General features: G+C 42.0%; 1 protein-coding gene across 2 annotated transcripts in view; it reads left to right on the top strand.

Annotated features, from left to right (window-relative positions):
* Il17rd (interleukin 17 receptor D) overlaps positions 1-4,731 on the top strand; it is a 60,103-nt gene extending 55,372 nt beyond the window's left edge. For both annotated transcript variants that reach the window (XM_076868382.1, XM_076868372.1), the window contains exons 12-13: positions 1,907-2,855; positions 4,011-4,731. In XM_076868382.1, the coding sequence (XP_076724497.1) occupies positions 1,907-2,855; positions 4,011-4,123 (1,062 nt within the window). In that variant the 3' untranslated portion in view covers positions 4,124-4,731. The remainder of the gene's footprint in view (positions 1-1,906; positions 2,856-4,010) is intronic.
* The last annotated feature ends 8,756 nt before the right edge of the window (positions 4,732-13,487 follow it).

Below are 13,487 nucleotides of genomic sequence, written 5' to 3'. Positions count from 1 at the left end.
AGTTAACTATGAATACTTAGCTTTTCTATAATGCCATAGTTTTGATTTTTAGAGTGAATCTCAAGTGAAAACCACGCCCCATTTCTTAAAAATGCAATAATTGTACAGTAATGGTGTAGCTAGAAGTCATTTGTACTCTGAAAATGCCTGTCAGCCTGGTCTTCAGATTATCTCCATGTGGTAAGGCTGCCCTCTGCTGTCAATTAAACGAATCTGAAGGCTGGTCTAGTCTCCTGTGTGAAAACCAGAAGCTTGGCCTTAAGCACCTGCTGGAAAAACAACTGCAAAATCTAGCCAGTGGCACATGCTATCTTCAGATACCGCAAACATATCTAATGTATTTTTACCCAGTCTTTTTTTTGCACAAATGAACTCACATATACAATTTTGCATTTTGGGCAGATTGGAATGGTTTACTTCTGTCTCTTTTTAATTTTCTACATTATTAGCAATTCTATGTAAACTGAAATTTTAAATAGTCACATGATCCATAGTATTGATGTACTACTCCTGTAATCCCAGCAACTTGGGGGGCTGAGTTAGGAGGATGGTAAGTTCAAGGTCAGCCTCAGCAACTTAACAAGACCCTGTCTTAAAATAAAAAAGGACTGAGAATGTAGCTCAGTGGTGAAGTGCTCTGGGTTCAATCCCCAAAGTGTTGTGTGTGTTTACCATAAATGAGTTCATATATATTATTAAACTTCTCAGTAGTTAAGTACTGCCCAATTTCTGATGATTTCCCCAGAATAAATGCCTGGAAATGGAATTGCTGAGTCAAAGATAGGAATTTTAAAAAATTTGCTTGGTGTATTTTCCTAGTTAGCTTTAGCATGTATAATGTCAGCAAGAATTAAGGAAAGTATAAGACAGTTAAGGATTATTTTCAGTAAGTGGATGGATGTTGGGGCTTTCTTTTCTTTGGTAATATTTTAAGCAGAGGAAGATAATAAGGCCATTTCTGAGTGCCCATTCCTTCTAAAACATTGTATCTGCTACGTTTGGTCATAGTCATTGAGAATTCATTTTTAAACTTAGAAGGAATCATTCATACCAACACAATTGTCAAGACATGTTGTCAGCAGAATCAGATGAAAGTGGTCAAAGGTTAAACCCTCTGAGGGGTCACACATACCTGATTTTCATTCCCTTATCAGGGATACACCACCACAACCAACCTCCCTACCAGAGATCATACCCCAGGGCCTTCTTGATCATAAGCCTTGTAGAGATGTGACACTGTAGATCTCTATGAAGCTGTGAAGGAAGGTGCTTGTTATTCTGGAATGAGTTAACCAGAACATAACCACTTGTGTTGTTTTATCAGTTCACCAACCTCTTCTCTGGCATTGACCAAACAACATGGCTGAACCCAGGTTGGTAAGAGTTACCATTACCAGAGAAATCCTCTTGGCCATCCATGTTCTCTGGATGCATGACTTTGGCATATAGGCTGGAGCCCCATTTTCCAGCACAGTTGGCTCACTCATCCTCCTCTTGAGTCTAGTCTGTTAGCCTTCTTTCCAGGATCTGCTCCTTGGCAGCCTCTCTTATCATATAATCCAGTATCAGTCCCTTCATACTCTGTGCTCTGCACCATACTGTGGGTTCCTTGAGGCCATACTTGTGATGACTTAAGACCAGCTGGTAAAAGTTCAGTGCTTCCATCTTCTCACTTCTGGGGTGCCAGTGGTAATGAGCTTACATAATGCTAAAATGAGTTGTTGGATAGCAAGCCCTTTCAAAGGGCCTAGTGTGTGAGTCTCACTGTAGAACCTCAGCTGTTTGTCTGCAACACAGCCTGCCCATAGCTGTGCTTATAGATGATGTGACCTCCTCTGACATTCACCATCTTGTTACTCCTGTCTCCTGTGGAGTAGATGAGGGAGCTGCCTTGTTTTCTTTCCAGGTGACGCTAGACCTATGGGAAGATTTTAGTCTCTGTAGAGAAGGACAGAGAGAATGGGTCATGCAAAAGATCCACGAGTCCCAGTTCATCATCGTGGTGTGTTCCAAAGGAATGAAATACTTTGTGGAAAAGAAGAACTACAAACACAAAGGAGGTGGCCGAGGCTCAGGCAAAGGGGAGCTCTTCCTGGTGGCAGTGGCGGCTATTGCTGAAAAGCTCCGCCAGGCAAAGCAGAGTTCATCTGCTGCGCTCAGTAAGTTCATCGCGGTCTACTTTGATTATTCCTGCGAAGGTGATGTCCCCTGCATCCTGGACCTGAGTACTAAATACAAACTCATGGACAACCTTCCCCAGCTCTGCTCCCACCTGCACTCCGGAGACCATAGCCTCCAGGAGCCAGGACAGCACCTGGGACACAGCAGCAGAAGGAACTACTTTCGGAGCAAGTCTGGACGTTCTCTGTATGTCGCCATTTGCAACATGCACCAGTTTATTGACGAGGAGCCCGACTGGTTCGAAAAGCAGTTCCTACCCTTCCATCCTCCCCTCCTGCGTTACCGGGAGCCTGTCCTGGAGAAGTTTGACTCAGGCTTGGTTTTAAATGACGTCATCTGCAAACCAGGACCAGAAAGTGATTTCTGCCTAAAGGCTGATGCTGCCGTTCTTGGGGCCACTGGGCCTGCCGACTCGCACCCGCACCCCGAGAGTCAGCACGTGTGCCTGGACCAAGACCCTGAGGCCCCGTCCACCCAGGAGAGCGGCTCCACACTGCAGCCGTTGCTGCATGCTGTGAAAGCGGGCAGCCCCTCAGACATGCCGCGGGACTCGGGCATCTACGATTCATCTGTGCCCTCGTCTGAGCTGTCTCTGCCTCTGATGGAAGGACTCTCAACGGACCAGACGGAAACTTCTTCCCTGACGGAGAGCTTGTCCTCTTCCTCCGGGCTGGGTAAGGTGCTGTTGAGTCAGTTTTGTGGTACACACTTTTCGCAACATTTCAAAAGTATGTCAAAGTGTTTTTCTAATTTTGGTGCTGACTTATTGGACAATTAAACCTAAAGGAAATAATATGGTTTCTTTGGTAGACGGTAGACTGGATTTATCCAAGTAATGTGAATATTTGATCTGCAGAAATACTGATACTAAATTATGGTAAGCTGCCTAGACCCCACAAGGGGGGTTATATAGCATATGGTATGTGTATTATATTGTCTTCTTGAAATCCAGAAACATCGGAATACCAAAATACATTGTCTGCCAGGGGGTTGGGTAAGGGTTTATGGGACTGTGTCTTTGTTGGGACCTGTGGTATTTATTGCCCCCTTCCTTTCCATTGTCTTTATTTTAATTTTTTCGTATCAAAGACTTAAATGAACCCAGAGGCATTTTACCACTGAACTACATCCCCAGCCTTTTTAAAAATATTTATTTTTTAGTTATAGGTGGACACAATACCTTTATTTTTATGTGGTGCTGAGGATCAAACCCAGTTCCTCACACATGGTAGGAGAATGCTCTATCTCTGAGCCACAATCCCAGCCCAATTCCCAGCTTTTTTAATATTTTAGTTTGAGACAGAGTCTTGCTAAGTTGTTGAGAGTCTTGCCAAATTGCTGAGGCTGACCTTGAACTTGCGATCTCTCTTGCCTCAGCCTTCTAAGTGCTGGAATCACAGGAGTATGCCACCACTCCAGGCTTTTCCATTGCCTTTAAAATCACATCTGTTGGACTAGAGGTTCATTGGAGCAATACCTTTTCCCTTTTAGCTCAGTATAGGGTCCTAAGTAGGAGGGCTCTGTAGGAGGGCCCACTTCCCCCAGGGAACCCCAGGATATTATCTCAGGCTGCTCCTTACCATGCCTGTAACTAGTTGGAATTATGTATAGAAACCCTTGACCCTCAAGGGAGGTATCTTCCTTCTTCAGGGTAAGGGAACTGGAATCTGTTAAGAAGATAATCGTGCTACATCTTGAACTGATTCTGATTCCTGCATCATTTGTACAAAACCTGTACTCCAAATGCAATTCCAACCATATCTTTGTATGGGCGCCAGGTTCAGTGAAATGCAATGACTGTGTGGATCTGTCCTCTTTTCTCTCCTTAGGTGAGGAGGATCCTCCTACCCTCCCTTCTAAGCTCCTTGCCTCTGGAGTGTGCAAAACAGAACTTGGTTGCTGCAGCTACACTGATGAACTCCACGTGGTTGCCCCTTTGTAACAAAACAGAAGAGTCTAAGCATTGCCACTTTAGCTGCCACCACTCTCTGGTACCATAGCTCATCTCTGGTCACATGGCCTTCTTGCAGCTGAGGGCTCATAAAAGGATATTTGGAGTGAAATTCTGGCCAGTACTTGCTCCTGCTGCCCCAGCCCTCTACCAAATATGTTGGCAAAGTCTCCAATTTTCCAAGACCATTTGGAACTCTGAAAGGCATGTCCATGGGGTCTGACAAGACCTTGCTATATTAGGTCAGTTCTTGGATCAGAGCCTATTCTGAAAGGTAGAGAGGAAACAGTTAAAAAGAAACAGGATAATACTCACAATGACCATTCAGACTTCACTGAGCGCCATAAACAAACTTTGCTCTTCACTGTTAGTTACTTTGATTTGAAATGATCTGTGGAAAAAGCACTTGTAATGTCATTATTGCCACAGAAATCAAGTGCCATTCTCTCTGGATTCTGTTATATTGCAAATGATGTCCTATCCATTTTTGATGTGGAACTTACAATGTCAGGGGTATTACATTAAATGTCAAAGAAGTGACTGAATATCCAGTCACCTTTTAAAAAGTCTTTATGTATTGCTGGGTGACATGGCTGGTTGATGAGGGGGCCATAAAGCAGGCTGACTGTCTTGCTCATTCTTTCTCAGAGTCTTCTCATAATCTAAGTAGGCATCATGTGGAGGCCAGAGCTGCCTATCAAGTTTCCCTGGGTTACACTTACTGAGCTGTAGCTCAGATGATGGTGTCTGGACATTTATTTTAAGAGACTGTTACCCAACTGGGCTGTATTTTTGAAAGTTGTAGTTCATGCTTCATTTTGGCCTTTTGGTCTAAACTTGTATCATAAATATTAGGGATCAGAATTTGCAAAAACACAACAGTGTGTGGAGCTAATCTCCTCAACTGGTTTTGATTGATGACAAGTCTCCTTTTAAGAAAGTAGAAATGAAGGGACTGTCACAGAGATTATTGTTACATTTTTATGAATGACTCCTCTACACAATCTCTGTTTCCAAAGGGAAAATGTTTGTTCATATCATGTTTATTGATTTGCATGTGTGTGATGATGTGTTAGTCTCCTCTCTGGAAACCCTTGCCCTCCCCATGCCCTGGCACAGGTATGAGCATCTCTCTACACCTTTTTCACCGGGGGCCATTGGATTTTGGCGGTCCATTTTCTCATCATTTAGTCTAAGGATTGTGGCTTTCCTTCATCAGATAGGACCAACATTGGTAAGTGGGATGGGGCAGAACTTTATCTTTCAAGCATGTGCTTGTCAGGTAGGGAAGGGAAGGCTTGCAGTTCTGCTGGAAAGAGGTTTGTGTGTATTTTTGACTCAAATGTACTATTCCCTGCTCTGTAAAGGCAGCTGTCAGCTTCTTGGGATAATGTGCTCATCTGTTCTCTGGCATCAAGTTTCCTGCAGCTGCTCTGAGGGAGAGACAGTGAGCTGCAAGACTGTCTCCCCATGAAACTGGCTTCTTGGTAGAGATGTTCTGTGTGGAATCCAGGACAAGCACAGAGCTCCTGCCCAAGTAAAATTGCCGTGCTGTTTTCATTGTCCACATACATTCTGTGAAGGAGATCAGTGGGTCCAAACTTGCTAACATATGAAAATTCACTTGGAACGTTACCAGAGAGATTTCGTATTTAGACTAAGAGATGTTTCATACTCCCAAAGGAACCTAGGAGCTGCTTTTACAATAGACATTCAGCTTTACATACGAAATAGGCATCTCTGAGAAAGTGGCCCTAGGGACAGTTTGGAGCATTCAGAGAAGCATTAATTGAGGTCCAAGGGCAGGGGCAGAGAGTTCAATACATGAACTCACTTGTTACAAAAATGGAAGGGACAGAAAGGATGCTAGTCCAAAAATCAGGTAATGTTTTTTAGTTTGGATTTAGGATTTGAATAGTTTCCTGAACTATTGTTTCTGATTCACAAACTCTAAAATGCCAAGTAATAAAACTACAGTATGATTGCCTAATTCAGAATAAGTTGAGAAGTCTGTCTTCCTAATTTTGTTTCATTAGTTTCACTCTTTTGTTTTCTCCCACCACCCCCCACATCATGCTAGAAATGGGAATAGTTGTGTTGTAGATTAAGGCAAAACATCTGTTCTAAGTAGAGTTGCAGTTTTTGACTAACTACCTGTCTGACAGTGGAAATGATAAAATGGGATTTAAAAAAATCTGCTAACTTGCTAGTTTTAGATATCGGAAAATAAGAATTAGATTATAGTGATGCGCTCAGTGAAAGGCCTTGATCTGAGAGTAAGAGGCTTTTATGGGTAAGTTAGTGCCCTCTGCAAAGGAGACCAGTGTTCATCCCAGGACTCTAGAAAACCAAGAATACCCAAGGTAGGAAGCTAGTCATTCTCCTTAATTCACCGATGTCTCACAGAAAGAATTTAGTATATGATGCAGTCAGCTTTGCCAAGAGAGTGATCAGGGAGGTTAAAACCCAGGTAATTGTGTGCTCTTCTCTGAGAAGTTGGCTCCAAGTAACTGGGACTATATTCATGGACCAGGCCTAGCTACACTGGGTGCAGAACTCCTCCAGAGGATCGATACTTGGGTCTTTGAAACACAAGGATCTTGAAAGAATCAGAAGTCATTCCAGTCCAGTCCTGGGTATTGAGTTAGGGACTCAGCCAGGTAACAGTATTTTGAGACAAAAATGAGAATGGGTCGTAAAGTCATGAGATAAAGCTTTTGGTTGATTCGTTATTAACTAAAAACAGTCCCAGATCAGAAGTTAAAAAAAAAATTGTCCTTACCAATGATGACATCAATCATTAGAATCAATGTGTAGTAGGTTACGGAGATTAAGTTCCTGCATGTATGTTTGTTAAAGTTCTCTCTTGCTATTCTATAAATACAAGATATTTTGGTTTTGTTTTTTACCAACCTTCAGTCTCAGGTTACCTGACATACATGCAAACAGGAAGGCTAGTCCTCCAAAACTGTAGGTTAACATGATTTTAAGAGTTTTTTTTCAAAGGTGAGCATTTTTTTCCTTTACAAGACACTAAATCGGCAGGGACGCTATTTTATCCCTGGAGAAGAAATGGCATACCCTCCTTCTCAAAGAAAGAGCATTCTGTAGTCCCTGGCTACCTCAAAACTAATTTGGCTCTCTTAAGAAGAGACATTACTCTTCACATAGGCAGTGCCAATGTGAAGGTTACTAGTCTTTTCTGTTGTTGAAGACATCTATTCTTAGCAGATCCTGTACCTTCAGGGGCACCAGTGTAGTCAGGTATAAGCAAATCAGCTGTGTGATAACAAAAGGCAACAACACACCTTCCCTTTGTCAGAGTGACAATAAGGCATGGTGGGGACTGTGGCAAACTGAAGAACTTCTGTCCTACCTACAGGGAGAGGCTGCTGCAGTTGATTGTGGACATGAAGTGTTTCCCAATCTTCCCATTTCTCAAAATAAGCTGAAAATTTCTTTCTTTAATATTGGCAACTAAAATTTTAAAATATTTACAAGACCAACAGAACATACAGATGGACCTAATTTGGCTCCCTGGCTGCCAGTTTGTGACCTCTGCTTTATAAGATTTGAAATGAAAGTCACCCATGGTAATTACAAATAAACCATGCCACTAATGCTAAATCCAGCCAGTAGCTGGATTATTTCTTTCCCCTAACTGTCCTTCAAAGAAATTTGAGGTGATTCTGAATGTATTTGTAAGGTTTTAATTGCTTCTTTACATTTAACTTCAAGTTCAGATTTATTGTCTTCCAATTTAAGAAAACAGAATGTTTTGAACAATTTCACTTAAACTCCACAACCACTAGGGCTCATGTGTAATCCTTTTTTAGATGGTGTGCAAATCTGAACTTAGACCAAGACCTAATTAGAAAAACAGGCATATGTGGGTAATAAGGCAAAGAATCTTCTAGTGTCTACTACAGCCAGGTATGCATTACCTTCTGTTTTAAGTGATCTGTGAATCAACTCTTGGCTATAAAAGCTTTTCCTGATGTTGAGATACAGGGGAGACTCTGTGGGTGTTGGGTCGCCCTTGCTGTTTCCCCTCCTTCGCAGGCACAGGGTGAAAGTAAACAAAAGAAAATCTGTAAGCCAATAGCTTTGATTCCCATTTCAGACCTCGAGGGCTAGAAGAGAGGTTTAGATTATCTCACATGTTCCCTCCCTGGTGTCAAGACAGGGGCTGCACTGAATTATTCCAGACATATGGCTGCAGATGAGATTGTGGATTTTTAGTAAAGGAGATTCTGTAACCTACCCTGCTGATCAGATAGTTTTTTGTATGTTCTTCCTTATAGAAATGCAAACCAGCTTTCTTTTGTTGAGGGTGTAGTAGAGAAAGAACAGCTGGTCACCTTCCGTGTATCTGAAAACCACAGTGAAGTCATCCCCCTGGTGTTTTTATTTCAGTGGTAAATAATCCCACCCAGTTAAACCATTCTTCACAGCTTCTGTTTTCCAAAGGCTTAATAATTTTCACTGCTCTTTAGTTTCTCAGTTTCACACTTGTTTTAGTTGCTCAAACAGAACATTGGTGCCTTCTTCATATTGGTGCCTTGTGATGGCCAAGCTCAGGGTGGGATTATAGGGAAATTCATATGTGCCCAGTGCCTCTTAGCATGTAGAAATAGAATGGCACTTTTAAAAAATGGTGTGTTGCTTATATTCATTCTAAGAATTAGTAGGCTGCCACTCCCCTCTCCTTCTGCCCTTGGTAACGGTCCTATTTTGTGGTTTATTTTCCTTCCTAAGGGCAAACATTTGGTGCTTACTTCTGATGTGTTGATTATCGTTCCTAAACTTCAGGATACTCTTTTAGACCAGCTCTTACCTTCTGAGTGGCAGCTACCCTACCCTCCCAATTTGTGATTCTATTTTTGCATATCTTTACCTTTATTTGGTGACTCATAATATCACTACATGGTACAGACTTCAGTTTAACCACTGGTGAGATGATGCAGCAGTTTAGTTGCTAAGTGCCACCTTCCCATTGTCATCTGGGGACTAATTTGCAGACACCTTTGAATCCTCCAATGAGGACCTCTGGGGAATTTTGGTCAATTGTCTTCTCTCCTGCTCTTTGGTTCCTCTCCAGAATTCCATGGGAACCACAGACACCTCAAGGACTTCTTCTGCATTCCAGGGGTCTAGCGCCATGGCTCTCCGTTGACCAACCACTGTGTTTTGCACAATCAGAAGACTGACAAAAACAAACTATTCCTGTTGTACATCTCACATTTATATTATATAAAATTCCAGTCAAGAAGATTCAAAGGAGCAGTTTTCTATTTGTATATGATGTGGACATAAGTGAATGCTGCAACTTGTAGACAAAAAATTGCCGTTGGATGACACTGACATGCTCATCTGTTATTTAAAAAGTTTTATTTCTCTCATGATGCTTTTTTGCATGGTGAGTCTGGACAGCAGCAAAAGCTTCTGTAATGAACTGTGTTCATTTAGAGAGTAGGTAACTATGATTTTCACTGTTAGTTAAAATTTTTTTTTTCTTTTTTTCCACTGCAAAAACTCCCTTTTCCTATGTTCTAGGAGGAAAGCCTGTGGAACACCAGTGGTCATTAATGTCATTATTTTTATTTCATCTTTAAGTTTATCTTGGGTGGAATATTGAGCACTGACAGACTGTAGCAATGTGCTGTATTTTTACATTGAAAATATTAGTGACATGTTTGATTTGTGTATAACTCTGTAAATAAGTGATAGTAGACCACAGCTGACATTTGCAAAATGATTTTGTACCTTAGAATTTCTGCATCAAATAAAATGTTTTTGTTTTAAGACTATAGTGGTTTGTTATTTAGAATACCTGTCCTGTTTCCTAGCTAGCTAAGGCTCCTGGCAGTTTTTGGAGGGTTCTGCCTCAGGAAGAGGAGGTGAGTGGGTCAGTATTTCTTGCCCTTTAGAGAAGAGAAACCCACCACCTTGGACCACTTACATCCCCCAGCAGACACCGGTGTTTCACCTGTCTGTGTCAGGAAGCCTACAATACTATTTCTTACAGAAGAAATCTGACTCTCAGAACAATTGGATTCGTTTTCAGAAGTTTGAAAACAAGACACTGGAATTTGGGAGCCACACACAAATTAGAAAAAGAGATGTCTGCTCACTCTTCCAGGAGACATTCTTTCACCTTCTACACACTCTTTATGCTCTGCAAGGTAACCTCTTGTTGCCCATCAACTTCAGGTTCAGGTCCCAGCCTGGCTGCCGTTGCTGTGACCCCATGACTGTAAGATTATGTGAGACTCTGTCTACTCCTTGATTTCCTACCTATAAATGGGCCAAACTCCCTACTTCAGAGGGTGGTGAATTAAACGGTGATATGCTGCAGCACACACCAGTGTTCAGAAAATGGGCAAATGTCCTCAAGTGGGTGTGAAGAAATAGTATACACAGAATACAAGCCTTTGAGCTATTCCCTGAAAAAGACAAGTTTTACATTTTGGGTCTTCGGAACATACTAAATTTTACTAAATGGATTTTCCCATTCACCTATCCCTTCTCATATTCCCTTGAGATTGTGTGGTGCTGAGGTTCTGCAACCTGTCCTCAAGGGAATTGGAAAGAGAGGATAGTATAAACCAGCTTTGAGCAAAGCACAGTGGGTCACTGAGAGGAAGAAATCCCAAGTTCTTGCCCCTCACCTTGGCACTTTCTTCATTTTTCCTATTCATAGTGGCCTAGGGTGCTGTTGCTTGTTTTACCTGTTGATTTCTTCTTTCCTTTGGTCTTTGTCATTTCTCCTTCTTTTAGGAGTCTGAATTTGAGTGCCAAGTGCTTGACATGTGTGATCATGAGAGCATTTATCTTCACAGCTATTTTGGAGGTGGGTAATCTTCTATGTCCATTTTGTAAACAAGGAAACAGGCTTGGAGAGGCTCTCAGATTTCATGGCTGGCTAGTGGCAGAGCCCACCAAGACTACTTCACATGGCCCCTTGGAATAGGTCTAGCTATTCAGATAGAGATGGACTTCATAATGTCTCTGTGGGCAAGGGCAACAGAGAGCCTCCTCATAAGGTGGCCAGTAGAGAGAAAGCACTAATAGACCACTTTGGGTATTGGCAAAGCTAGTTCCTGGGCCAACTACTCATGCCTTTTCTCACCTCCACTTGATATAGAAAGAAATGTTTGAGATCCCAAACTCCAGAAATTGGATAGCTTTACCAAGGGCACAACCAAGGGGTTGGCAGCCCTGGGGTTGAAACATCTGAGGGAAGCATTGTCTGTTGTTCCTTATCAATAGTCCCTCCATAGAGTTTAAGAGAAAGGAAAAGTCTCCAGTAGCAATTATAGTGACTTGGTTTCTTTCTCAATCCAAATGTTGAAAGTAAATCTGGTTCAGAATTTAAGCAAGTGGATCTCAATCTGAAGAACCTCAGGCCAGTGCTACAAGTGACTTCCTCTTCTTTCATCAAAATAAGTTACAGCTTGTACTTTACTATTAATGGAGGAAACATGGATAGCATAAGAAGTCCTAATTTTTACCACAGTGTTAGAAAGTTGGAGTTTGTTGTTACAGTTGCCTTAGGGTTCTTATAGTTCTAACATCTGTGGGGACTTGCCACTGTTTTTGCCTTTGTGTGGCAATGCTAACTTTTTTTTTTTTTTTTTTTGTGGTGCTGGGCATTGAACTCGAGGCTATGCCAAGTATGTGCTCTACCACTGAGCTACATCCCCTGCCTCAGGAAATGTCAACTTTGGAGGAAGCAAAGCCCAGCTTTCCTTTACAGGCTTAAATTAAATTATAGGAGGAGAAAAGTAGGTGGAGGAGAGAGGAAACTATATTTTTGCTGTCCTTGGCATATTGGGTCATCAATAACATGTCTGTGTTCTAGCCCAACCCTGGCTTATTCTGTCCTCACTGCCCACAGGAACAAAATCAGAAGCAGCTCAAGAAAAAGGAGACATAGAGGATGCAGTGAAGGAGGATGATGGACACAAACACTGCTTAAGCACTCTTATAGTAAGATAATATTTAAATGGGCTCTTTGGAATTAAGGGAAAGTTTAATGCAAGTGTTGTGCATTTAGCCCCCTGGCTTCTTTCTGGTGAGGATGTTACACCACATTTTGCATTTATGGATGATATGACCTTCTTACAGCCTTTATTCCACAGTGTGTGCTGGGGACACAGGACACAGTAATGGACAAGGCACACACATATGATCACTGCCTCCTGATTCCAGCTCCTCCTATGTATGGAACCTTGAGCAAAATGCTTAAATGCTCTGTAAGATGGAGAATAACCCACCACATGGGATTATTGTGAGGATTAAATGAACTGGGATAAAGAAAACACCCAAGGCTGTACTCAGCAAGTGCTAGGCACCTGTTAAGTAGTAGCTGCTAACTGTTCTGTAAAGAGGAGACCTTGGATTCTTTGGGGACTTATGGAGATGGGCTCCATGCCCACAAGGAGCTTGAACCCTGAGACTTTTCCAGGGACAAAATAAAATCATCTCTATCCACCCCTGGCTGTTTTGTGATGGTCTAGGGTGAAGGTGGGAGGTGAGGTTTGAAGGGGGAAAAATTAAACTTAGAATGAACTCTGGGGTTCTTAATAGTTGACCACATATACTGTGGCAGTTGACCATGTTCCTAGAGGTTTGCAGTGGTTCCATTCATCTGCTCCTTTTCTCCTTGTCATCTTTTAGCCTTGATGGGGATACATTTTTCTGGACTTGTTGTTGCAAGGTCCCAGGGCTAGGCAGATAACCACACCCAGCTCTGCATATGAACAAAGGCAGGGATTCTCAAAGAAATTATCAGTGAAAAATTAGGGGAATTTTTTTTTTTCCTCCTGGGGTGAAATAGCTCTGCCTGTTCTTTTCTATTCTTGCTTTTCAGAAACTCCGGGGAGTGGGCAGGAGTCAGCTTCAAGGCAAACCCAGGCCAGGCCAAAAGGAACTTGTAAGAAAGGAAGGCAGGGCTTGGGATTGTAGCTCAGTGGTAGAGCATTTGCCTAGCAAATGTGAGGCAATGGGTTTGATCTTCAGCACCACATGAAAATAAATAAATACAATAAAGGTATTGTGTCCACCTACAACTAAAAAAATATATATTTTTTTTAAAAAATGAAGGAAGGCAGGAGCGTGCCTGTTCACCAAATGCAAATGCAGGCAGATCCTTCCTTTGATTTTATGCCACTGAAGTTAGGTATATTTAAAGATCTTTCACACAAATGCAGATTGTGTATTATTGATAAGATGATTATTGTTAGCATTATTAGCATTGTGATTAAAGTGTGGGCTTGATCTTTGGCATCCTGAACTCAGATCTTAGTCTTCCATTTTCTGTGTGACCCTGTTTAGGACTTGCCCTGTTTAG

Source organism: Callospermophilus lateralis, chromosome 1, assembly GCF_048772815.1.
Source record: "Callospermophilus lateralis isolate mCalLat2 chromosome 1, mCalLat2.hap1, whole genome shotgun sequence".
NCBI lineage: Eukaryota > Metazoa > Chordata > Mammalia > Rodentia > Sciuridae > Callospermophilus > Callospermophilus lateralis.
Note: the sequence above shows the minus strand (reverse complement) of the source record. Positions and strands in the feature narration are given on the sequence as shown.